Raw genomic sequence first — 26293 nt, forward strand, 5'->3', positions numbered from 1 at the left:
GAAATGCCAAATGGTGTTTATTCGTCCGACCACCCAGCAGTGCTTTCCCATGGGCATGGTCTAGGGGTTCCCCGCCAGTAAAGGGTGAGGCGCCGGGAACCAGGCTGGGTGTCAGGCACTTGGCAGACCCGATCGGGGGCACGTGGCGCTGGGTGAGCCTGGAGGAATGCTCTCGCTCCGGCGCGGGCCGGGACCAGACTTTCAAAGCGTCACTCGGCAGCCTCCCACCACCTCGGGTCTGATGTGGGTAAAAAGAGGCCCCTGAGCCCTGGCCAGTTTGGCTCAGTGGATAGAGCGTCAGCTGGAGGACTGAAGGGTCCCGGGTTTGATTCTGATCAAGGGCACGTACCTCGGTTGCAGGCTCTATCCCTGTCCTGGTTAGGGTACATGGGGGAGGCAACCCATCGATGTGTCTCTCTCACATTGATGTTTCTTTCTCTCCTGCTACCCTCCCTTCCACTCTCTCTAGGAAAAATAAAAAAGAGAGAGAGAGAGAGAGCCCTGACGAACAGGGAGCCTCCTGGCCCCGCCCGCAGCCATCTACTCCCACTGCAGGCCCCGAGCCCCCCAGGGCAGGCGGAGAACGAACCATCATGGGGAGAGGCTCTCCGGCCTGGGATCCCGGGAGCAGGTGGGAGCAGAGGAACTGGCTTTTGTCACAGTGACATTTTCCAAAGTAGAAAAGCGTTAAAAATACCTCCCATCCTCCGCTGAGATGAGAGGCCACTCCTTGGGGAGGGGGGTAACGGGAGGGCTGGGCCAGGGCCTGGGGAGGAGGAGCCCCAAGGGCCCTGTGGGATGGGGGTGCAAGACGGGGACTACCCCGGGAGGCAGGCTGGCTGAGCCTGCGGCCTCTGGGAGACCAGAGAGGCCGAGAGTGAGGGGGCAGGCGTGAGAGAAAGACAGCCTCCCCCGAAGGCAAAGGCAGACGACCCTCAATTGCCCCTTCTCCCTCCCTTGCGCGCGCACTCAGCATTCACAGACAGCAACGCTGTCCCTGGTCACCATGGCAACCAAAGGCCAGATGCCTTTCCCAAGGCCAGGCCCATCTGGCCACCCCACAGGGGGGCATTTTCATAGTAGGAGGGAAGCCCAGCCACAACTCCCATGGCCTAGAAGTCTAAGGCATGGCCAGGGCAGGGCATCAGGGAGAAGGCACTGCGGCAGCAGGGCGGCTCCCCGGCCCCAGGCTCTGCCCTCTCAGGCCAGGGCCTGCACTGGGGCTGCAGGAGGTTGGGGCCACGGTCCCCCCTCCTGAAGTTCCAAGTGGCAAATTAAAACACAGCAAAATAGTCCTTGTGTTTAAAACAAAAATGACCTGGGCCCTCTGTGTCGGGCCTCAGCCCCCTGCAGTCCGTCCCGCAGGCTCCGAGGCCCGGGAGCTACTGGTTGTTGCAGCCCTGCGAGGCCGAGGAGCCCGCCTGCTTCTTCCTTCGCTTGTTCAGGAGCCGGTTGTTCGAGGTCTTCAGGTCCTTGATCTTCACCTGGTCGTAGTCCACGCGCATGGTCGCCAGGGCACTGGTCATCTCCTCCTGGGACAGACGTCAGGATGAACCGACCTCCACGGCCAGCACCCTCCCGCCTGGCGGCCCCTCCGTAAAGTCAGCAAAGGCGATGACACCTCTGCTGCCCAAGGACCTACTGTGTGCCCAGCACGAGGCCTGTCTGTGCGCATCACACGGTCCTCCCCACGGTCCTCTGTGGTGGACACGATGCTCCCCCGCGAAGGCGCAGGAAGTGCCTAATGACTCCCTGGGCCCACGCCCGGGAGAGCGGGACAGGGACCCGCACCGTGTCACGGGCTCAGAACCACGAGGCCGGCAGGGACACTATCTTACTGGACACGCAGGCACTGGGGCCTGAAGGCTGTGCCCGGGGAGTCGGGGGTTCTCAGCTGCTGCCCCATATGCTCCAACCTGGCCTCTGCTGTGTCTAAAACCAGGCTGAACGCCCCCCAGTGGTGTAGATCGTAAGACGGGTACGGCCAAAGCCCCCTGGGTGAGGGAGTGAGCCGGGCGCTCCGCCCAGGAGGGGGCAGTGCAGCGCCATGTGCCATGGGTGGACCGCTGGTGCAGTCACAGAGACATGGTGCTCCATGGCCGGGGCCGGGGCCAAAGACCCAGACTCTGAGCAGCCATCACCCTGGTGTCCCTTCTTCCAAAGCCCTGGGACCTGCAGGGAGAGCGAGGCCGCGTTCACCCACCTTGACGTCATCCCAGTGGTCCCTGTCCTCCTGCAGCACTCGGGCCGTGTGCAGCGGGGTCTGCGGCACCACCGTGGATTGCTGGAAGGGGCCCGCGCCCGTGGGTTAGAGCCTGCGGGCACCCGGTGGCAGGCACATCACTGGCTCCCCCCACCCCTTCTCCCAGGCTCAGATGGGGAAACCGAGGCTCAGGGAGCTGATGGAGCCTGGCGGGGGGCAGCGGCAAGGTGAGGTTGTAGGCGGGGCACTGCCACACATCTGTGGCTCACGCCAAGGCCCCCCGAGCCATCGCCCGCCTGCCTGGCAGTGCTGCTGGCCACCCTGCCCACCACAGCGGCGCTCACGTTGATCCAGGGGTGGTTCATGAACTGCGTGATGGTCAGGCGCTCCGTGGGGTCCGTCTTCAGCAGGAGGCGGATCAGCTGCTTGGCTAGGATGAGAGGGGAGGGGTGAGGGCACAGCCCCCCATCACGCCCCAGACACCACAAGCTTCCAGACTCCTAACCCACGCTGTCAGCCTGCCGGGGTCCAGGGCCATGTGCTGAGCAGCAGTGGGAGACGGACCTAGGCAGGCCTGCCCGTGGTCCCCGCAGGGGGGTAGGGATGGGGCCCGGGCGTTAGAGGGAGCTGCAAGGAGGCAAATGCTGAGCCTATCTGACAGAGAGAGAAACCGCAGTTCAAAAGAGTCAGGTGACCTGTCTTGGGGCACACAGCTGGCAGGCAGGGGAGCCAGCCCTTGAACACAGGGGGGTCTGACCCCCGAGTGGGGTCTGCAGGGTGAAGGCTGAGGGTCCGGCGCGGAGGCTCACTCACCGTCCTCGGAGACCTCCGACCACTCGGGGGTAGGGAAGCCGTACTGGCCCAGGCGGATCCTGCGCTTCATGCCCGGGGAGATGGCCTGGCCCGTGTTGGAGTAGAAGGGCGGGAAGCCGCACAGGCTGCGGAGGGCGGAGGGCATTGGCACCGGTGGGGACAGTGCCAGGGCGGACCTTTCTCCTCCCCCCGCTCCTAACTGGGGAGACAGGCAGCCGGACGCCATGGCAACAATGCCAGCCCTCTGCCCGTCCCTCCTCCCCCCACCCCCCCAGGAGTTTCTGCCCTTGGTGTGGACAGGCCTCAGGCGGCCTGGAGGAGGGGCGTCCCATGACCGGGGGAAGGGCAGCCTGTGGTTCTGAGGGTACATGGGGTGCAGGAGGCGGAGACGGTTGTACTCACAGGATGTACATGATGACGCCCAGGGACCACATGTCACATGACTTGTCATACTTCTCCGGACCCAGGACCTCAGGAGCTACAGGGCAGAGGGCACAGGAGGGTCTCAGCCCCGAGGGTCTGGGAGCCCAGGCGGGAGCCTGAAGCCCGGGCAGGTGGGGAGCAGGAGCCAGGCGAGGGAGCGGGGCTGAGCAGACTGGTGTCTGGCACCGTCTGGGAAGGCAGCATGTGTGTGAAGTTGGGGGAGGAAACGCAGCTCCCCGAAGAAGAAGTAAACCCGCGTCCAGGCTGGGCGTGAGGAAGGAGCCTCCCAGCTCCATCGGGCCGGGCTCAGCCATGGCGGGGAGAGGAGAGAAAGGCCGGCCTGGGGCTCGGCCAGGTCCAGTCACAGATGCGAGGGCCTCAGCCCCAGGTGCCCTGTGTCCCCTGCCTCCCTGACACACAGGGCAAGGAGGGGTGGGGCAGGGCTCTGGACCCCACTGTCCGCTTGGCCACCATCCGTGGGCCTGGGTCTTCCCTCCAGGGCGATGGGATGGGTCGGCCAGAAGACTGAAGTTGAAAGGCTGCACCCAGGTCCTGACACACAGAGGGCCCTGTCACCGTCTCGGGGCCTTGGCGCCCCTCGCAGCTCCCGGAAGGCTCCTGGGGGAGGAGAGCCCTCGGCGAAGGCAGCATCGCCCCTGTGGGGCACCTTCAGCAGGGACGCCTCCAGATCTGAGGGCTGCCCGTTCACAGGCAGCGAGGAACTTTCCAGGAAGCACGAGTGTGTGCACCCAGGTGCCCTCCCGCCACAGGAGGCGGCTGGAGCCCGCGCCCCTCCTATAGGAGGGCAGGCCTGCCCGCTTCCCGCATCTGAGTCCCAGGAAGATAAGCACCGGAGAGAGAAAACCCGCCGCGCTGGGCTCTGCCCAGGGCTGAGCAGACTTTATCACGTATATATTTAGAGCTGCTGTGATGTCATCTGGCTCACAGGCCACAGCCAGAATTTTCCTGGATCTATTTTCAAAAGCAGAAGCTGAAGTTCGGAAGAATATTTTTGCAGCCTCCGGCCCCCCACCTCACTGCCTCCACGCACACAGAATGCCCCTCCCTCGCCGCCGGGCTTTAACCCTTTGGCTTCTGCAGCCCACCGGCGCCCCACGCCACGGCAGGGTGCGGTGTGGGAAGGGGGGGACACGCCATGCCCAAGGACTCACCCACGTAATAGGGAGTGTAGCAGGGTGTCTGCAGGGCATTCTGGGTGGTCTCCTTGGCAAAGCCGAAGTCGGTGAGCTTGAGCACCGCGTCTCTCTCCTTGGACGTGTAGAGCAGGTTTTCGGGCTGGGCCAGGCAGAGAAGGCATGGGTCTGGAGCGAGGCACCAGGTGGGGACAGAGTCCCAAGGTGACCTTTCGCCAGACTTCCTCCCTCTCTCACCCCAGCTGGTGCAGGAGGAGCCAGGCCCATGAGGAGAGGAGGCAGGGTGGGGTGAGGCGCCAGTGTCGAGCCAGGGAAAGCTCTTTCCCGGGTTCGAGTGAGATGACCCGACCTCGGATTGGGATCAAACGGGGAAGCAGGTTTTGTCTACACAAGGGAAGGTTTTCCTCCCCTCGGGAAAAAGGGAGCCAGCGCCAAAGCAAAGCAAGGGCTCGCAGAGGGCTGCAGGTGGAGCCAGAGTCCTAGGAGAACTGGGGGGGGGGGGGGGGGGCAGTACCGGCCAGAGGAAGGCCCGGATGCAGCAGCTGGACCGCAGCTCCCTGGCCCAGGGAGGGAATAGGCCTCGGGAGGCTAAGCTCTGGGCCTGGGCAGGCTCGTGCAGGGCGGCCGCAGTTTGCATTCCATCGGCCTGATCATGATCTCTAAGACCCAGTCCCCCCTGGAGAGGAAGGCAGGAGGGCCGCGGTGGGTGAAGCCGTCCACGGAGAGAGCTAGCAGCCCTGGCAACTGGACCCACTGCGGCTCCTTCCTCCTCGCCGCCTAGCGAATGGCTTCTTTCCCTAAAAAGGCTGTCATTAGAGGGCTCGACCTCGAAACTATGGCTGTCACCTCACAGAAGCCCCAACGGTGTCAGGCAGGCCTGCCTGAGGCCCAGCACAGGACGTGTTCACAAAATTCCTTGCTGAATAAAATGAATGAACCAACCCGTGTGGCAACTTCATGGCCTTGGGCATGACAATCTCTCCCAAAGCCTCGGTTTTCTCATCTGTCAAATGGGCACTGGCCCCTAACCTCACAGGGTTAGGTGAGGGTTAAACGAGATGCTTGCCAGGGCCTCCTGGCTTCAAGCAGGCACTCAGCTAGGCTTGCAGCTACTGGGTCACAGTTTGAAGGCATCCTGTGTGGCTGCAGCAGCACAAGTGAGCTGGAGCCAGGGGAGAAGAGACTGGAAGACCAGCCTGGGCCAGGAGCAGAGCCCTTGAAGGACTCGGCCTCCATGCACCGGGTGCTGGGAGCCACTGGGGGTTGTGACTCACACTTCCCCCTTTGGCCCCCCAACTCGGGTCCTGGAGCCTCACCTTGACGTCTCGGTGGGCGATATTCTGGCTGTGCAGGAACTGGATGGCGGTGCCAATATCACGCATGATCTCTGCAGCTTCTGCAGACATAGGAGGTTGAATGATGCCGGTCAGAGGCCAGGCAGCCTGGGGTCCCCACCCTGTTCCCCCCCTGGGATAGCACCAGATGGTGACAGGACTCCTGCACCCCAGAACCCCATCCCATACACCTACCCAGTCACCCTAATTTCCTCTGGGGATGCCTTAGCCCTCTTTCCTCAGGCCTGGGCTACCTCCACCCCAGGCCATGGAGAGCCCATCTCCAACAGGTGCTACACACTCCCAGGATTCCCTGGGGCAGGGACACTGTCTCACCCTCTTGTTCAGCTGGGGAGACTGAGGCACAGAGAGGAGCAGGGCCTTGCCCAGCATCACACGGCAACTCTACGTGATCCCCCTCAGTCCGAATCCCCCTCTGCGCCCCCTCACCCCGCCCCGTGACCCAGCTGCGGCATGTACCTCTCTCAGTGAAAGCCTGGTCGCCACGCTCCTGAATCCTGCTGAACAACTCACCACCCTCCATGCTGTAAGAGAAGGCGGCTGTGAGCAGGGCGGGACGACCGGGCGCCAGCCTGCCCCTGCCCCTGCCCCTGCCCCAGCCACAGCCTCAGGCCCTCTGCTCTTCCCTGGGAACAGTGACTGGCAGCTCCCTGGGCCTCGAACAGCCTGAGCTTGAGTGGGTTGAACTGAACTCTTAGAAGGAGGGGAGGGTGGTGAGCTCAGACCCTCCCCAGGAGTCCCGGGAACCACGGGTCCCAGTGAGGCAGGGGCCGCACCACTCCATGATGATGAGCAGACAGCGCTTGTTGCGGTGCATGTTCTCGTACACGTCGAGGATGCGCACGATGTGGGGGCCGCCCGACGCCTGCCAGTGCTGCTCCACCTCCTGCCGGGCCTTGGGGCTGTCGTACAGGACCTGGAGGCAGCACAGACAGCGTCAGGCTCGCGGCACCCGAGACAGAGCCGCTGCCCCCCGCACCCCGCAGAGAGGGACCTGCCCCCGGGCGCCCAGCTTATGGAGGACACAGCGAGGGTGTGAATCCGGGTTTCCCTGGTGCGGGCTCCAGGGGGTGAGGTCAGCCTCGAGCAGCCTGGCTGGGGCCCGGGAAGGCCCTGGGAGGGGCAGCCCCCGCCTCCCTTCTCGGGGCGGCAAGTGAAGTGGAAATGGAACAGGTTTCAAGTCCAATGGCACATGGGCTGTGGGGCCCAGGCCAGGGCCACACATGGGATGGCACAGGGTTGTGGGCCCAGAAAGAGAGTCTGGGGGCAGAGAGGACCCCAGCTGTGGGAGGTGACGGCCTGGTGGGGTGCAGTCCGGGTTTGGGGCTAAATTTCTCCCATGACTCAGTGTGGCCTCAGGCAAACTTTCCCAGCTCCCAGCCGCAGCCCACAACTCTGCAAAACGGAGCGATGGCAGAGTCATCCCCACAGGATGCAGCACCCAAGGCAGGAAGCGGTGGGCGGAGCAGGGATCCTCACTCAGGCTCGCTCAGCCCTGGGCGATGGCTGCCACCAGAAGGCCTGTCGCTGGAAATGAGCGTGGCCTGGAGTGGGGAGAAGTCGGCTGCCGGGCGACGTGGCCGGGATGGGGAGAGCAGCAACAGGCCCTCCCCCACACCCCACACCCCACCCCGCAAGGCTGGGTTTCCAGCTCAGCGGGGCTGAGGACCCGGGTGGGAGCCCAAGGCTGGGGTTCAGGCCAGCCCCGCCTCGCTCGGCACCCACAGGACCTGGGCCACCCCGGCCGTGGTCTCCTCTGCTGCACACGGTGCCGGGCAGGCTCTGGGCCCGAGCGCTCTAGGCTCGGGTGGGAGGAAGGCAGTGGGTGCGGCATTGGCTGCCCCTTGGCTGCCCCTTCATTCCTGGAGCAGCTCACCTCGCCTCTAGCTTGGGGGTGCAGGGAGCTCCAGCTCTGGGGGCCCTGCTCCACTGCCCAGCCTGGGAGCCAGGGGCCTCTTGCTCCTGCTGCCCTGCGCTCACAGAGCCCCTCCATGCTGTGCCCACACAGCCCCACCGACCAGCTTCTTGCTCACGGTGCTGGGGGCAGAGGCTTGGCCGTCCCACGCCCCACATCAGCCCCGACTGTGTCCCGAGGTGGCTCTAGCAAGGGGCACGCCAGTCCTTAGCCAGAGGACCCGAGACACACCATCCTCCCTCCCTGCTCTCTCTCTGCACCCCTTTCCTCCTTGGCCTCCTGCCTGACCTGACCCTGTCCTGCTGGGACCCCAGGCTGGCTCCTGGACCCCTCCTCATTCTGCCTCACTCTGGCATCTCTACCTCCACCAAAGCCCCCTCTTTTCTCTAAAAACTCCCAAGCCCACAGCTGGAACACTTTCTGTGCTGTCCTCAGCCCCACCTGGCCCCACCTGGCCCTTCACTTCTCCCTGCTCTAAATCCACCCCTATCCTTGTCCCCTTGGCGCCCAGGGCTCGCCTTCCTCTCCCACCTCACTCCTCTTCCTCTGGCCCCAGGCCAGGGCCACACACGGGATGGCACAAGGTTGTGGACCTGGAAATAGAGTCGGGGGCAGAGAGGACCCCAGCTGCGGGAGGTGGGGTTCTAGCCAGAGGATGCACTTGCTGGTCCCACACAGGCCGCACTCTGGCCCTCTCCTCCGTCGGTCAACTCCCTCCTGGGCTCAGCTCAGGCGCCTCCTCCTCTGGAAGTCCTCCCAGCACCTGCCCCATGGTCTGTGCCTCGGTCCCTCCCACCAGGCCGAAGCAACTTGAGGGCAGAGGCAGGTCTGTAAAGCTGGGGCTCCCAGGCAGGGGCCTGGCCCCAAACACTGGGCTCCCAAACGAGGGGGCGGGGGATGTGGGAGGGGCTGTGGCGGGAGGGGGCCTGAGGTCTCGGAGGGGAGAGGAGGCGGGCAGAGAGCTTCACAGCCGGCCTGCACCCTGTGCTCACTGAAGTGGGGGAAGGCGGAGCTGCCCTGAGCCACAGCTTCCCAATGCCTCCCGTCCGACTCAGTGCATATTTAGGGACTCATTTCCCAGTTAAAATAGTGCTTCTCTGAGTGCCAAGGCCCTGAGAACAGGCCCAGGAGCAGGGAGACGCTGACCCTAGAAAACGCAGGTGCCACCACCGGCCTCTCCGCAAGGCCCACCCGGGCCCAGCTGCCCACAAATCTCCCGGCTGCCACTCTTCACCCCTCCACGGAGTGTGGTCCCAAACGTCTTAGAGCCTCAGCTTCCTCCTCTCCCTTCCCCACAGCCAGAGACTTCTTCTCTTCTAGGCATCCTTCCAGTGTCACCTCCTCTCGGAAGCCCTCCCTGACTACGCTGTCTCAAGAGGGTCTCAAGGGTCCCTCGTTTCCTCTCTACCCTTTCTTTGTCTTCCTTGATGTACATTGTTTCCTGAGGTATACTTTACGTACAGCAAAATGCACCAGTTCCAAGAGTCCAGTTCTAGCGGGTATGCTGTTGTTCTTTTTATTACCAGTTCAATGAATTCTGACAACTGCACACACCCCTGGAACCCACACCCCCATCTGACAGAAAGCATTCCCAGCTCTCGGAAAAGCTCCCCCTCCTCCCCTTTTACCTCCCTCCTGGGTAGCACTGGCTCACAACCTACAATTAGCTGTCCCTTTTGATAACCCTAATCGCACGCGTGCACACACACACACACACACACATTGCACTTTCAACGTGCCTGGCTCTGTTCGGAGCCCTTTATAAATATTAGGGAGAAGGGACTTCATTCTCACCATCTTCAGCTGAGAAATGGAGGCCCAGAGAGAAGCAGCCGGTCCCAGCTCATGCAGCTGTTTCCCCGCCAGGCAGCCACCATGCTGCCTCCCTCATCAGACGGTGGCCCAGAGGGGCAGGGCCAGTCCGCCGGCTCACCTCTGGGTCCCGGGACGGAGGCACAGGGCCGGGCATAGAGCACTGGCTCAGAGAACGTTTACCAACTGAATGGCCAGATCGAACGCGGAGGCGGCAGCAAGAGCCTTCACAGCGCGTCGCGAGGACGGAGGGAGGGGAGCGATGGGGACCCAGGAAGGCTCAGCACGCGAGACAGGAGAGGCGGCCACGCTGTCCCCACTGCTCCTCACCCTCCTCGCGGGTGAGCCAGGCCTCGCCCCCTCTCCTCGGGGCCCATCTGACGGCTGCGGCCCACAGGCCATTGCTGCACACCGGCTTCATCCACGCTCCCCTCGGGAAAGCCGTCCCCGGCAAAGCCCAGCTCCGAGGCCTGGCAACGAGCGCGGGGCTAGGATGGGAGGCCCCGGTTCCGCTCCTGTGCTCGGTGCGACCTGGGGCCAGTCCTCTGCTTCTCTGGCCTGTGGCTCCCTAATGCGAAACTGCAGGCCTTGGGCTAGATTGGGGGAGGGGAACGAAAAGGGAGACCTCGGCCCCAGCCGGTTTAGGTCAGTGGGTAGAGCGTCGGCCTGCGGACTGAAGGGTCCCGGGTTCAATTCCGGACAAGGGCGTGGACCTTGGTTGTGGGCTCGATTCCCAGTAGGGGGCGTGCAGGAGGCAGCCTGTCAGTGTTTCCCATTGATGTTTCTAACTCTCTATCCCGCTCCTTTCCTCTCTGTAAAAAATCAATAAAATATATATTTTTTAAAAAGCAGGGGAGACCTCTGATCAGGGGTTCCTCGCAGAGGACCTACTGTAGCCCCACTCCCATATTCCTGCCCCCGTGGAGTAGCCCCTGGGTCTCCATGGACCCCAAATCCAAGTGCTTGAACCCAAAGGGGGCCACCCGGCATCTTGGTCCCCAGGCACAGCTTGAAAGAAAAGATGGGGTGGCCTTCTGGCAACCCAACAGCAATTCCCTTCTTTCACTCCTGCCCTCCACCCCCTGGGCTCTCCAGGGGTCCCCCAAAGCTGGAGGGTCTGCAATGGCTCCCAAGTAGCTGCACAGCCCCAGCTGGCACCCAACAGGAATCCCCACACCTGGGAGATGCGATCCCGGCTTCCTCCCAGGGAGGGCGCTCCCGGCTGTGCGCGAGGTGTGGCCCAGGGACGTGCCACGAGCATGGAATGTGAGATGACATTCCCTTTTTTGTTGTTGTTATATATTTTTTATTGATTTCAGAGAGGAAGGGTGAGGGAGAGAGAGATAGAAACATCAGTGATGAGAGAGAATCATGGATCTGCTGCCTCCTGCACACCCCGCTACTGGGGGTTGAGCCTGCAACCCGGGCATGTGCCCTGACCGGGAATCAAACCATGACCTCCTGGCTCATAGGTCAATACTCAACCCCTGAGCTGCGCCGGCCGGGCGACATTTCCTTTTTTATGTGTAGAGACAATGAAAGGGAGGGAGGAGAGGGAGAGAGTGAAGCATCAATCTGAGAGAGACACATCGACTGGTTGCCTCCCACATATGCCCCGACCCGGGCTAGGGATGGAACCTGCAACCCAGGTACATGCCCTTGACTGGGAATCGAACCTGAGACCCTTTGGTCCGAGGGCTGGCACTCTAACCACTGAGCAAACTGGCCAGGGCGAGAGGGCATTTCCTTGCACGAAGGACACTGCTCTAGCCTCAGGCTTTGGCCAGTGGTTTCGCCTCCCTTCTCCCCTCACTCTCTTAGCCGCCTCCTGAGCTGGATGGCCGAGTGCCCTACCACCCCCACCGGACCCTGGGCCCCGCCCTGCAAAGGATGAGGGCGGAGGAGCCCACGCCTCCAGCGGCGCCTCGGAATGGGCCTCGCCTCCACACACTCCCCACCCCAGGACGGAGGCGCTGTGGGCGGAGGAATCTTCCCGCAGGAGCTGGGCAAGCAGCAGCAGCATCTGCCGCTGGAAACACATTGACAAACACGCCCGTGTCTCACGGGAGCGCTGGTGCCACCCTGTGAGGCAAGCAGGGCGGGACCCGCCCAGGTGACAGACTGAGGCAAGAGGCTCAGGAGGGTGAGTCATGACCTGGCTGCGGGACGGCGGGGCTAGAAGGACCCACGCAGCCCCTCCCTGAGAGGCCATGTCAGGAGCGGGTGCCCCAAGCTGGAGAGGCTCTGGCCAAAACTACAGCTTGCAAGACTCGGGAAACTCGTTCTGAAATAAACGCGTGCCTAGGTGCACGGGCGTGTGCACGAGCAGGGGTGTGTGGGGCGGGGGGCGTGCATGGGAACACGCGTACATGCCAGTATAGGGGGTGTGTGTGGAGGGGTGTGGGTGTAGGGAGGATGGGGGGGTGAGTGTGTGGGCCTGTGGCTCCAGCCTCTGTGATGTGGGCTTTGAACCCCCGGAGAATGGGCCCATCCATCTGTCCACTTATTCATCTAGTATTTCCTCCTTCTCTGAAGTGCCTGGCAGAGAACTGGCACAGAGAGGTGCCCAAGGAAGGCTGGGGTCTTGCTGTCACAGCCCAACCTGTGACAGACAGCCTTGCCCACGCAGGTGACCACGCCAGACCCTCTGCTTGGACCTCCGCTCCCACTGAGGCCCCATCCCCGCGGCGCTGCCCCCAGCCCCCCACATGCTCAGTGCCCGCAGCCAGCTCCCCGGGGCTGGCTCTCCTCAGATGACAGTGTTCACAGGTGTCCATCTGTCTCACACACACAGGGGCCCCGGGCCACCAGCCTGGGTCAGCAGCTCTCCCCCTCCCCGCCCTGCGGCCTCTGCCGGAACCCCCCTCCTTCCGGGGGCAGCACGGGGCCTACAATCTCTCTCATCAGTCAGGCGCCGCCGAGTGAAGAAATACGGATGCTGGGTTTCGTGACAACCCACAGCCCCAGAGATCCTCCCTCCAACAAGAGAGCTGCGGAGGCGGGCACCCCGTCCTCCCTCCCTGCCTCGGGGCCACTGCAAGTCCCCATGTCACTGCCCGGCTCCCTGACCACGGGGCTGCCGCCATTCATAACCCGACAGCGTGACGGGAGCCAAGTAAGACACCTGTTCCTCTTTAGAAGGAAGAGAAAGGAAAATGCAGCGAAGCCCAGAGAGGTCCACACTGATCCAGCACGCGCTTCCCTTCTGAGCCTCCTGGTGGTCTTGGCGAGGAAGGAAGCCGGGTCGGCTCCGCTGCTTTCATCACCAGGGACGGGGAGCACCTCACTGACTCCCTGAACTCCCGCCAAGACCAAGTTCTTACAGCGATTTAGCATTAGCTGTTCCTGAGGGACCCGTATGACAGCCGGCAACACCTTCAACGATAACTGTGCGAAAGATAGAGTCAAATGACCGCATCCAATATGGACCTTCATCAAGACTGGGGCCAGCACCTGGCATTGTCGCCTGGCATGAGGCCAGCACCTGGCACTGTCGCCTGGCACACCAGCAGGAGCGCTGAGATAACATCACGAGGCCCCGAACTTTCCTGGGCTTCCAGCGTCGTCCTGGGCCGGAGTATGGACAGGGGAGTGGCAGGAGGGGCTGGCATGGCCCTGACACCTCGCCTGGGGTCTGCTCCGAGCCCCAGCAAGGGCAGGCACCGGAGTGCACATGCTCAGCGCCGAACATGCTGGCGGCGGGACCGAACAGAATATTACAGAAAAACGCGGGCTTTCAGCTCCTCCTTTTCCCCTGTGGGGAACCTCTGTTCTCTGCAGGGGAGGGTGGGGGGGAGAGAAGCACTTTGCATCTGCCACACGCCCTCCTTGACGGGCCTTTTCAGCTCAGCCAGATCTGAGGTCCCTGTGGCTCCCAGCGCCGAGGTCACCGGGGATTATCTTCCCCTGGGTCAGGGCACACTCCACCCCGCCCCTGGCCAGTCCACTCGGAGCAGAGGCCTGAGCCCCAGGGATGGGACAGTATAGACTGACCTCGAGTTCAGGGTTCAGAGCGGGAATGTCCTTTTTTTTAATCCTCACCTGAGGATATGTTTTTATTGATTGTATTTTATTTTTTTAAGAGAGAAAGCGAGAGGAAAAGGGCGGATGGGGGAGAGAAACGATTGCCTCCCATACAGGTCTCACTGGGGATGGAACCCCCAACCTAGGTATGTGCCCTGACCAGGAATCGAACAAACAACCTTTTGGTGCCCAGAACGATGTTCCAACCAATGGAGCCACCGGGCCAGGGCAGGCATGTTCTGCAAAGGCCTCAGTAACTTCCTTATCAAGCCAGAGCTGCCCTCACCGAGGGCACCAGAGCTATTTGGGGAGCTGCCTGACAGCATCAAGTCTAACATCTTAGCCACCGTTCCGCACTTAGCGCCTCAGACGGGTGCCATTACTCTCGCGCACTCATTTCCTGGCTTTCCCAGCTCATTACGGGAGCTAATGGAACCACTTGCGCAGCTCTGGGTTAGCTGGCCTCGCGCCAGATCAGACCTGGCTTCATTAGGCCCTGACCGTGTCCGGCCGTCTCACCAGCCGCTGACTCCTCCGCCACCACAGCTCACTTCATTCCCGACCCCTCCTGCCCCAGCTGGATGCTCGCCCTTCTGGGCAGTGTGACTGCTCGCCCTGCGCCCTGCCAGCACCGTGTCCTGAGAAGGCCCAGCACCCTCCCTCCACTGTGGCAAAGCTGTGACTCTGACGCGTTAAGTGACTTGCAAAGTCACAGGGCTGAGCAGTGAGAGTCGGATCCCCACCCGGGCCTGTCGGCCCCGGGCAGTGGGACCATGCGGACAGCTGCTGGGCTCTTCCCGACGTGGCGCTTGGCCCCACGCCCCTGGCTCGCGACCAGGCTGTGCCCTGTGGTCATTACAGCAGCGATGGGCCGGGAACCCTGCCCTGGGCCAGCGGGCCACACCCTTCGCTCTTGCCCTTCCCCGGCCGCATCCGTAACCATCATCGTCGTCGTCACACGGCCCACACGGGCCACCTGCGAGTCCCAGAGTCCTCTGGGGCCGGGACTCAGCCCTCAGGCCCAGGGAGGCCTGCCCATTGCACATATCCCTTCCCCACTTCTGTGCTCATCTGCCGGCCCTGCCTGGGGGCCAGGCCCAGAGCTGGGCACCGGCTGCCACTGGTGCCGATGTGGGTCCAAGGATGAGTTACTGCCCATTCGATGCCTGATGAGGACACAGGGCCTCGGGGACTGGTCCTGGCTCCTTCTCCGCCCTTCTCCTTCTGTCCAGAGCCAGAACCTGGCAGAGCAGGCGAGATGGGAAAGGGCAGCCCCTCCTGAGGGCACCCAGGAACAAGGAGGGCCCCCAAACAGCCGCTGCCCGCCCAGGCCGAGGCCTGAGTACTGGATGGGGGTGGGGGAGGGGGTGGCCGGAGCTGCCAGGCCAGGAACCTCCCTGACCTCCCACCAGAGTCCCGGGAGGGGAGGGAGTGGCCGAGGCGGTCTCCCCGGGAAACTGCCGTGCGCATTTTGAAACTGTCAGGTCTCAGGAACATAGAACCCTTTAATTGGCTAAATTTTGGTGGCCTCAGTTTACCTACTGCCCACCAGCCACAGACAACCTGGAAACAAAGCCGGTCTGGGGAGGGGTGGAGAGGGTGGGGTATGCTCCCAGGCAAGGAGGGGGAGGGACCCTGGTGGGAGGAAGCAAGACTGAGAGCCGGGGACCCCAGCCAGGGCACTAGCCCAGCTGCCGGCCTTGGCAGCACTGCGGGGCACAGCACGCCCTCAGCCCTCAGGCGCATGCACCCTTTTGAACAACGGCCCCCCGGGCAGAGCGTGTGGTGAGCCTCCCCGAGCCCCAGCCTCCCACCTGTGAAATGGGCACGCACCCTCCTCACACAGGGCAGGGGCCGGGCAGGTCTGGGACTCTCAGCATCTGCCTTAGGGTGGAGGTGGGGAAAGAGGCCCTGAGAGAGCTCTGACTCCCCCTCTCCCGGAGGCTGCCCCCCCAGGTAAGCGGCAGGATCTGAACTCCCTCCGCCAGGCAGCTGCCAGGTCGGGCCTTCCGCCCACCGGCTTCCCGGAGGGCCGGGAGGGGCCACCCCAGTGCCCTGTGACCCCGGGGACCCTGCCTGCACACTCAGAGGGTCCAGGTCTGCTATCCTCCTTTAACTTCGTAGAGGAAGGAAGCATTTTCCTGTCAAAACCAGCTCCGTAATTGGGGAGCATCACCGTGGTGCTATTTCTTCTGTGACGGTATAAAAATAGAATGTCTTCATCCTAAGACTGCGGAATTTTAGCAAACACAAGTGTTTCATTCTGATCTCAGAAAGAACGCCCCTTCCATGGTCCCTCCTCCTGAAGGGCCGCGGAATGTGTGTCAGCTGGCCCACTGCGCCCCGGGACGCCTGCGGGGCCGGCACAGGGCACAGAGGGCAGCCCACTTCCCCAAGCGGGAGGGGGCGGCCAGGGCAAGTGAGGCCAGGCCTCGGTGACCCCGCTGAGGCACTGCAGTCCGAGTCCCTGGCTCTCAGAGAGTGACAGCTGGTCTCTCTCACCTGGAGGAGATGCCACAAAGATGGACAAATGGGGGGCGTTGGGGGCACTGGCCTGGCAACCCCGGAGGCATGGCGCAGAGGCCTAGGGACCCTCCAAACCCCCCTCCTTGCCTGTCTCCATCTCTCCCTGCTCCCGTGGCTTCATCCCTGTCCCTGCAGCTCCCCTCACAGGCCTGGCTGAGCACAGGCAGCCATGGCCCTGCTCAGGCAAGGGAGCCGGATCCCAGCCTCCCCTGACCCCTGACCCTCTCTCCCTGTGCTGTTCAGCCAGAGGGCTCCCAGGCTCCGACGCCCAGCCGGCTCCTGGCAACGTGCCTCGCTTCCCGGATCTGCGAGGAGCCATGGACGTCGCCCTGGTTGGTGGATCGGTTGGTCAGCGCATCGCCCTGTGCACCGAAGGGTCACGGGTTTGATTCCTGGTCAGAGCATGTGCCCAGGTTGTGGGTTCAATCCCCGGTTGGGGTGCATGCCTGAGGCAACCAAACAACATTTCTCTCTCACATCGATGTTTATTTCCCTCTCTTGCTCCCTCCCTTCCGCTCTCTCCAGAATCACTGAAAATCATGTCCTTGCGTGAGGATTTAAGAACAAAAAGGAGCCCTAGACGTGATAAAGGGAAGCAGGGGAGGGAGGAAGGCCCGGCCCCCACGAGATCAGGTGGCCTCACTGAGGGACACTCCTGCTGTGGGAATGGCTGCAGTGACGATCCCCTCTCTCCGGCCTTCCTAGGGCACAGCGCCCTGGCACAGGCTCAGCCTGACTCCGGGTGTAAGGGGCCTGGCGTCCAGTGGAGAGCGGTCTTCGACCTGAGTCATGCCCCAGAGCTCCGGTCCCTAGGGGAGCCCAGACCCTGCGGGCAGTGCCACCACGGCTGACTGTCCCCTGGGAATCTCGGGAGGGCATCTCGGGGTGTCCTCCAGCCACTCCCGGTGCCGCCACTCCACTGCAAGCGCAGCTCCAGCAGGGGGCAAGGCGGGGCCCACCACCTGCGCGCTTCCTGGCACTGCCCACGGCACTGCCCGCCAGAAGGGGGCCCTGGTCCAGCAGAGCACCCAGCCCTCCTCTTCCAGGTGGTCAGGCTGCGACCAGAGGCCCTGCTCCTCCTCCCCGCGGAGCCCGCGGGGGGGGGGGGGGGGGCTGAGAGCCACGACCTGGCTGCCAGACAGGCTGGGGTTCCAGCCCAGCCTGGGCGTGTCCCTGCGATGTGACACCCTGACTGAGCAGCTCTGCCTGTCCCAGCCGCGGTCTCTGCATCCGTGCCATGGCGGTGGCAACAACCACTCTTAGGCCCTGCCGTGTCGTGTTCAGCGGGCGCTCTCATCCCCAACCCCTAGCCCTGGGCCACCGCCCACCGGGGACAGGCAGAGCCACCGGCCCTGTGGCACTGCCCACCAGACACAGGCAGAGCCACCGGCGTTGTGGCACTGCCCACCGGGGACAGGCAGAGCCACCGGCCCTGTGCCGCGCCCGGAGAAAGGGGCCGGTTACGCGGGGCGCCTGCAGAATGAGCTGTGGGTCCCTCAGGGAGGCTGCGCCCTCAGAGCCCTGGCCCTTAGTGCCCTAAAAATAGCCTCTGAGCTTCGCTGAGGTGAGGGGTCAGGTGCGGGGTGCAGGCCGCAGTCAGCTGCTCAGCGCGCGTGCCAGGCAGTGAGGGACAGTGCGCACCCGTGTGCCCTCCGAGGCGGAGGCAGGCTGCGTGCACCTCCCAGCCCCTCCACAGGTGCCTCCCTGGCTCGGAGGCGCTGCCTCAGGCGCCAGCAAGCGTCTCAGGCCGCTGAGCCATAAAAGGAGCCCCGACAGCAGGGGCCGCGGTGGAAGCTGACTTCCCACACTCCGCGAGGCGCCTCCGGTCACACGCTTGGCCCAAATGCTCCTGACTCCGCTGCTCCAGCTGCCAAGGCCGCCAGCACCTTGCCAAGGCCAGCAGCAGGAGGGGCACTGTGAGTGGCACTGTGAGTGGCGTGGGCACAGCCAGGCGCTCCTTCCTGTCCCACATCCCCCGCCCCGTCAGCCTCTGCCTGCCTCAGCCCGCAGGCTGCAGAGAGGAGGCCCCGCCAGCCCGGAGCCATGAGGCACCCAGAGAGCAGCAGCGCCTGATGGGACAGACGGGGCGGCAGCAGGAGAAACAGCTGAGAAAGGAGCAATGGGGGGGAATGGAAGGCAGAGGAGACAGACAGACAGACAGACAGCGCCACAAAGAGAAAGCAACAGGGACAGAGCCCTCGTCGAAAGATGATGGAAACTTAATTCCAAACCTGCAAGGAGCCCACGGCCACTGTTCGGCGTCCCAGGTCTGCCCAGCGCTGCAAGGCCTCCCGGGGCTCCTGCCCCCCGACAGCCGCCTCAGCCCTGCGCTCAGCCAGCGCCCCGGTTCCCACGCAGCAGGGTCTTCATCACATCACAGGCCCTGATCCACTTAGTTCAACAGGGTCCCACAGGGTGGGCGGGGCAGCCCGGCACCTAAGCTCCTTTCACCCCCTTTCTCACCCCACAGGGGCTGGCTCCCCAGGTTCAGGGTGAATACAAGTCAGTCCTCAGAAAGGCCAATACTGTCCACCCAAAAGCGGCCAGGCCGCCCCGAATGCGCCCAGGCCTCCCAGAATGTGCCCGAGCCGCCCCGAATGTGCCCAGGCCTCCCAGAATGTGCCCAAGCCACCCCGAATGTGCCCAGGCCACACTAAACGAGGGCTCTGCCCCCCAAGGAAGCTGCTGCCGTCGCTGACCCGGCAGGAACGGGGGAGCGTCACGCCCAGGGCTGGCTGCACCACAAAGGCGATTTTGCAGACGATTCCGGAACTGTCCTCATCCAGGGTCACTCGGGGAGAGAGTGGCAGGAGGGTTTCAAGCCCGGAGCCTGCTCCTCCCTCCACCCCCAGCCGCCCCTCCCGTGGGCTCCCGCAGGGTCTCGAATGGATGGGGTGAGGACGGCAGAACCGAAGTTCTCCAGGGAAAGGACAGCACCCGGGGTCACGCTGCCCCAGATCAGCAACCCGGGCGTGCGGGGCTCGGCGCACTGTGGCCAGGTGTGCTGGGAGCACCTCACCCAGGGTCTGGCCTGGTGCCTCACCTTCGGGTACCGGCAGCCAGCGGCCAGGCTGGGCCCGAGGAAGCTGGGGGCTGCAGAGCAACAAGCTCCACGCGCGGCCCCTTGCAGGGTCTCCCCCCACAAGGATGCCCACGTGGAAGAACAGCTTCCCCGAGGGCGAACCCTGGCGGCATCACCTGCTGCCATGAAGGCCAGGCCCGGCCTGCACAGCCTGAGCTGAAGGGCACCCTGTGGCCTCCACACGGCCCTGGGATGCTGTGACCGCAAGCTCTGCGAGCAGGAGGGAGGCCCCACCGACAGGCCGCTGGTGGGTGAGGTGTGAACCCGAGGGGCAGTCCCCGCCGACCTTCTGGCCTCATCCTTCAAGGCCCGACACCAAGGCCTCTTGCACGCAGCCCCTCCGTCCTCCACGGCCCCCAGGGTGCCCCGCTGAGAGCAGCCACATCCTGCTGGACAGGCCGGCCAGTGGGAAGTGGCACCCACAGCGGGCCCTGAGCTGTCACGCCAGGCAGGTGGTCACACACCCCGTGCCCGCACCCAGGCACTCCTCAGGCCGGAGACCTGGACGCGAGCAGGCAGGCTCCTCCTGAAGCCCCGCCGGCCCAGCCCTCCGGGCCACACGCGTGGGCTGAACCACCACCTTTCTGAGGTGGCCCCGCAGCCACCCAGTCCTCGCGCACTGACCCTACGGGGTCACCACCTGTCCATTCACACAGTCCTGTGTCGGGCGGAGATGTAGGCAAATCCCAGAGCAGCACGTGGGGCCGTGGAGGACGATGCCAGGTCCCTCCCAAGAGCCACGGGTCAGAGACCCTCCCATAGCCCACAGGTTTGTACCAGGCGCGCTGACTTCGGTGCTAAATCCCAGCCCTGCCACTCGGGCTGTGCCCCTCAGGCAAGTGGCTCACCTCTCTGAACCCCAGTGTCTCCATCCATGAAATGGAGGTGACAGGAGTGGGGTAAGCTAGCACGTGTGTGTCACGCATGGAAAACGGGGCCTGCTCAACAGAAGGCTCTGGAAGACTGTGAGCTGTCGATGAGAATCCTAGAATCCACAACACCAGAGCCTAGAGCAGGGGTGGGCAAACTTTTTGACTCGAGGGCCACAATGGGTTCTTAAACTGGACCGGAGGGCCGGAACAAAAGCATGGATGGAGTGTTTGTGTGAACTAATATAAATTCAAAGTAAACATCATTACATAAAAGGGTACGGTCTTTTTTTTTTTTTAGTTTTATTCATTTCAAACGGGCCGGATCCGGCCCGCGGGCTGTAGTTTGCCCACGGCTGGCCTAGAGCCTGGAGAGCTGGCACTGGCTCCCGATGGGAGTCCCAGCAGAGGGGACCCCGCCGGGAGGCGAGCGAGCAGCTTCTGAGGCTGTGGGCGAGGCCCGCGGGGCAGAGCGCACAGCATCTCCGAACAAGCCGCTCCCGCTGGAAACTCCACTATTGCGTTTCTCAGGGTTCGATGCCTCCTGAGGATCCTCAGGTAAAAAGCAAAGTGCCAGCCGGGCAGCCAGCAGGCTCCGCCAGCGTGGGCACCTGGGCACCTGACACACTTCCCTCCCAGGAGAGGGGCCTGGGGAGAAGCTCAGAGCGCTGACAACAGGGCTGGGGACTCATGGACAGGGCCGCCAGCCCCTCCATCCACTTCCTGATATGGTGACTCAGTAGCAAGGGCCCCTGCGGAGGCTGCCCTGACCGGTCTGGAGAGGTAGGCGAGGGCGTGCCAGCTGCCGAATGAGAAAGCACCTCACCCCAAATCCGGCTCCGAGGCCAGCTCCCACAGGCCGCCGCGCCCAAGGAGCGATGCGGGGATCTCCCGGGCATGTGCGCCCAGCGCCCCGCCACCCCACTCTCTCTGACAAAGACCAGAAGAGGAGGGCGCTGGGAGCCCCGAGGGCCTCCAACATGCTCCAGCGGTCAGGGCCGAGGGCCCCACCCAGCCCCAGAGACCAGCGAGCAGGGCAAGAGGGCAGACTCCCTCTCCTTCCACGTGATGAACCGCTGTCTCCGCAAGGCCTTTCTTGCTTTTATTTACCTAAGCAAGTGCCATGGTTACGCCCGCCTGCCAGGAGGCTGAGGACCACATGTGGGCTGGGCAGGAAGTCAGGCGGGGAGGGGATTCTGGCCTCTGCTGCGATTCCAGCCCAATCAGGTCACATGACTTCTGACTACACCTCAGGTCCCAGTTTTCATCTCTGTGATCAGGATGGAGGGGCTGGGTCTCCAATGTGCTGGGGTCACTGGTGGGGACAGAGCTTCAGGGCTGTGTCCAGTTAGGAGTGACACTTTGGGGTGCCAATGAGCCAGTCAGGCCTGGGAGGGAGCACAGTCAAGAAGTCAGCAGGAGGCAGTCACCAGCTCCCATACTCAGCAGGAGTCCAGCTCCTGTCCAGGGGACAGCAGCACGTGCCCAGGGAGAGAGGCGTGACTGCACTAGCTGCGGAGGCTGCCCTGGGAGGGAGCCCCTGAGTGTCAGCGAGGCCGTGGGGGACCCAGCCAGCGGTCAGGGCCGAGGGAAAGAGGAAGAGGCCCAGCTCCCCAGGAAGGAGGGGCCTGCTCCTCGAGGGCCCCTGCAGAACAGCCACAGCCACGGGGACAGCGACCACAGCTCTTCCTGTTCTGGGGGTGCCTGCTGGGCTCCAGGAGTCACGCTAAGCACTGTCTGCCTTCTTGGGCCACAAGGCCGAGAGGATGGGCCTGGAGAGAGGCTGGGGCACTAGGCCTGGACCACCAAGAAGGGCAGCAATGGCCTGAATGTGTCCAGGCTACTAGACGCAGACAGGTCAGCCTGGGGGACTGGGATGGAGGTGCGGGGAGGCAGAAAGACACGGAGCCCAGGGGCCCACCTCGCTGACCTGGGCAGCTGGGGAGAGGGCAAGGCAGGGCAGAGAAAAGGCTGAGACCCGTTCATGGACTGGCTGAGTCCCTGGGCCCCGGCCTGCCCAGGTGCTAAGGTGCCCAGGCCCTGGCCCTGGCCCTCCTGGGCAGGGGGCAGAGGCAGATGTCAGAGGAAAAATGCCACCTCCCTCCTCAAGGCGAGAGCCACCACTCGCAGGACAGGTCCCACGTGCCAAAGGCTGTGCTAATCCCAGTTTGGAAGGTGTAATGCGAACTACCTGGCTGGGTAGGGACTGCCAGGTGTGGCAGCTGGTGTGAGGGGGCCAAGAACGGGAAGTGGGGGCCAAACCTAATCCATGTCCCTCTCGAGGGCCAACGTGGGGCCAGGTCCTAAGCCAGGAGCCCTAGGCAGGCTCACCCATCAGACTAACGGGTCCGGCAGGGCAGCCTGCTGTAGGCCGGCCCAGCTCCCAGGGAGCAGAGACGGCACTGAGGCGCCGCGTGCAGGAGAGGTGCTCTGGACGCTGCCGCAGTCAGAGGTGCCCCAAGTCCCTCATCAGATATGGCATCTACGGGGCAGAGCCCAGGCCCAGCCTGGTTAAAGCCAGTGCTGCCTGGGCCCCCCAAACTGCAGCCTCCCCCTCAGGCCTGCCTCGCTCACAGCACGGGGGCCAGGCAGAGCGCAGCCCTGGCTCACAGGGCCTTGGTACTAAGAAGAGATTCTCTGGCCTCAGGCGGCCCCTCCCCACCCAGACTGCACCCTGACACTAACACAGGTGAAAGGGCTAAGGTGGTGCTGAGGGAGAGGGCGGACATGCTCACGTCTCACCCCCTGAGCCTATTCCCCCCTTAGAAGGGCCATCTTCTCCCTGAAAGACTCCAAGAACCCGTTGAGGGCCCCAACCCCACCCCACTGCTGGGTCAGCAGGCAGAGGAGCTCTGTCTGAGACCCGGACTCAGCAGCCCACCCCTGAGCCTCCTCTGGACCCAGGCTCCTGACCCCCAAGACCACCCAGGGATACGACCCCGGCTATCAGCCCTAGCGCCCCTGGGAAAGACACAGGGAGCTGAGCCCAGGCTCCTGCTCAGACACTTGCAGACCCTGTGCCCTAAATAAGTCCTGTCGCCTCCCCGGGCCTGCCTCAGGCTCTCTGCACATCGGCTCCTCCCCAGCTCACACCAACCCGTCTTTCCCCCGCACAGAGGCAGAAACCTGCTTTCCAGACTCCAGAACCTAGTCCAAGGTCACGGAGCTGGCAAATGCAGGCCAGAGGTTAGAGCAGACTGTGAGCTCAGGCTCAGAATGGCACCATCTGTAAAATGGGAAGGGCCTCTGCTGTGTTCTAACCTCCAGGAGCCACGCTCCGTGCCATGCCCTACCCATCCAGGTGGCCGCTGGCACCAGCTGCAATTGACTGAAGTCCTCAGATTCAAGGGGTTCCAGGTCTGGGGCAGGGTCCCGGGCCTAGAACTAGGTGGCTTAAGCCAGAACAGGGTCGCTAGATCAGCCACTCCCAGGGCTCCCCCGATTCCACCTGCATCAGTGAGGTTTTAACCAGACCCTCTGGCAGTCTATGGTGTCACATGGCTAGCTGGCTGGCCTGCCCTCTTCCCAGAAACCAGGCTGGGTCAGGCATGGAGCAGGGCTTGCCTTTTTCAACATGGGGCCTGTGACTCAGCTGCAGCCGTCAGCAGCCTCCTGCCCGCGGGTGTGATGGGCATCAGCCTTGCCCACCATGCAGCCTGGGAGGCTCCCACGGCTCCAGCCCAGGCAGGCTCCCAGGGCCCAGCCCAGGCAGGCAGGCAGGAGAAAGTAGCTCCCCCCCACACCCCCTCCAAGCTTTGGTGGTTTCTCCGCCTCAGAGGGAAACTCAGACCCATTCCAACCACAAGCGCAGCCAGAACCCCAGGGCCAGGGGTCACTCCTTCTCCACTTCCGGGTACAGCAGGCTCTACCCACACAGACTCCACCCTCTGCTCCCTGGGACACCAGGGGCTTAGCTGAGCTAAGCCTCAGTTCCCCATCTCCAAAGCAGGGCGGACCAGGAGCCTGGCCCCACAGGGGAGTGTGAGGCTGACACCTGATGCTGAGCATACGAACCCTGGCGGGAGCCGCAGCCTCTGCTGCTGGCCCCTCCGGGTCACCGGGCGGGCGCGGGGAGGGCCACTGACCTTCAGGGCGCACTTCTGCCCCGTGCGCCGGTGGAAGCACTCCAGCACCTTGCCGTTCACGCCCAGGCCCAGCACCTGCTTGGACAACTGGTAGTCCTCGGTCACTGCGTGCTTCTTGGGCTCCCGCCGCCCCGCGAGGGCCGGAGCGCCCGCCTGGCCGGGGCCGGAAGGTGCACCTGGCGGGGGCAACGCGCCCCGCGGTTCCTCTCCCATCTCGCCATCCATGGCCCCCGCGGGGCGCTCAGAGGCGGCCCCAGCCTGGCGCGTCCAGAGCCACCTAAGAGGGGAGAGCACACTCCAGCCGTGGCGCCCGAGCCGGACCGGGCTGGGCTGGGGCTGGGGCTGCGGGCTGCGCCGGCAGACGCGCTGGGAATGCGCTGGGGACCAACTGCCTAGAGTCGGACGCGCGGCAGGGGCGGTGGTCGCGCAGCCGGGCGCCCCCGAGTCCGCCCCGGGCACCTATGGAGTGCGAAAGGGGCCGTTGGTCCCGGGAACGGGCGGTGCAGGGGCGCAGGGAGGGCACCTGGCGAGGGCGTACCTGACCGCAGCGCACCTGGCAGCGGCGCGGGCGAAGGGCAGGGGCGGCGGGAGCGGGAGCCGACGGCCACGGGCGCCCGGAGCCGCGAGTCTTGCCGCCCGCGGCCCACGTGACTGCACCCCCTCCCCCGCACGTCTACAACTGGAAGCCGGGCCTGGTCAGCCTTAAAGGGCCAGGCGTTCCCAGGCAGGACGGGGCGGGGCGGGAACCCCAGGAGGCCCCACCCCCGGGCTGTGATTTGCATGAGAGGGGGCGTGGCTTCCCGAGGGGCGGCAACCTCCCCGACTCCCGGGACCTCGCGGGGAGACTCCAGCGTGAAACCGGGTCCCGCACGCGCTGTGCGAGCCCCTGATTTTACAAGCGATCTAGGAGTCTTGTTCCTCCACTTTGCCCAATCTAAAATCTCGATTTTTGCCCACCTGCTGAGTGAGATAGCTTTTCGTTGTGATTCGCGTCTCTCTAGCACTGGCATCTCTCTCCTTGTGTGCACCCCCTGCTCATACCTTTGGTTTATTTTTTTTCCCCTTGGGAGACAACATCATTAACTCAGAAATCCTAAATTCCCATTTAATTTCCCCCTTAAAGTTTGAGCTTTTAATATCATGTTTAAAGTCTCCTCCTACCTTACCGGGCCAGTGTGGCTGGGTCGGTCGGGGTCTCGTCCTGTGCACCGAAGGTCACGGGTTGTCCCCGTGGAGGCCCTTGCTTGCAGGGAGCGGCTGATCGTTGTGTCTCTCTCACACCCGTTTCTCTCTCTCTCTCTCTCTCTCCACTTCCCCCTAAAATAAATGAAAAATAAAAACTCTCCTCCTCCCACACCCCGGTGGCAGATTCTCTATTAGCTTTCCGGTTTTCCCTTCCACATGTAGGTAGGTCTGTTCGTAGGCTTCCTTACTTTTGAGCCAATTTTCCCATCACAAGCTGTTAACTCTTATTTCACCAAGGAAATGGAAGCCCCGTGAGAGGGAGCAACTTGTCTAGAACCGCAGAGGGTGTTGCTGTCTCCTTGGACAAATCTGCTCCACGCCTGCATGTGTCCCCCGCTTCCCCAACTCGCCCCCAACCCCGAGGCTGAGGGACGCGAACCAGGCGGCTCACCTGGACTAGGCAGGTGCGACTCGGTGCAGGAGCCCTACGCGTGCCTCTGCTGCCATCTACAGGCCACCCGCGGGACCGCAGGTGCCGGGGCCCCTGTCCTACCCATAGGTGTGTCTGAGCTGCTTCAGGATTAGGGACCAGCGACTGCCGACCGCCCCCCGCACCCCGCGCCCACCCCCCACCCCCCCGCCCAATGCCTCAACACACAGACGCACGTGGAAGCCTGGGCTTCGGGTCCAGGCTCTTCAGAGCAGCAGCTCCTGGTGAGCGGGGTCCCGCTGTGTGCAGACATTGAACTGAGGGCCCTTTGAGGCTGACGGAGCCTCCTAAGGTGACCTTCACACCAGCAGGGTTCCGAGAAACAGGAGGCCTGCTGGCCGCCTCAACTGACCTGCTG

General features: G+C 63.6%; 1 protein-coding gene across 1 annotated transcript; it reads right to left on the bottom strand.

Moving 5' to 3' along the window:
* On the bottom strand, positions 1-24899 carry MAPKAPK3 (MAPK activated protein kinase 3). The gene is made up of 11 exons (XM_081106530.1): positions 24799-24899; positions 24261-24537; positions 6725-6864; positions 6408-6472; positions 5910-5989; positions 4612-4735; positions 3419-3494; positions 3017-3141; positions 2548-2633; positions 2204-2284; positions 1-1532 (listed from the first exon to the last, which is right to left on the bottom strand). Exons 2-11 carry the CDS (start codon positions 24483-24485, stop codon positions 1383-1385), a joined length of 1152 nt encoding a protein of 383 aa, XP_080962656.1. The 5' UTR covers positions 24486-24537; positions 24799-24899; the 3' UTR covers positions 1-1382.
* Between the last annotated feature and the right edge of the window lie 1394 nt (positions 24900-26293).

Source organism: Myotis nattereri, assembly GCF_964212035.1.
Source record: "Myotis nattereri genome assembly, chromosome: 14".
NCBI lineage: Eukaryota > Metazoa > Chordata > Mammalia > Chiroptera > Vespertilionidae > Myotis > Myotis nattereri.

Bases quoted from the DNA above. Each gene is read 5' to 3' on its own strand.
- MAPKAPK3 (XM_081106530.1), bottom strand. From the start codon at position 24,485: ATGGATGGCGAGATGGGAGAGGAACCGCGGGGCGCGTTGCCCCCGCCA. The intron at 3,142-3,418 runs GTGAGTACAACC...CGCCCTCCGCAG, and splicing joins GGCGTCATCATGTACATCCT to CCTGTGCGGCTTCCCGCCCT. The intron at 1,533-2,203 runs GTGGGTGAACGC...CGTCTGTCCCAG, and splicing joins ACCACTGGGATGACGTCAAG to GAGGAGATGACCAGTGCCCT.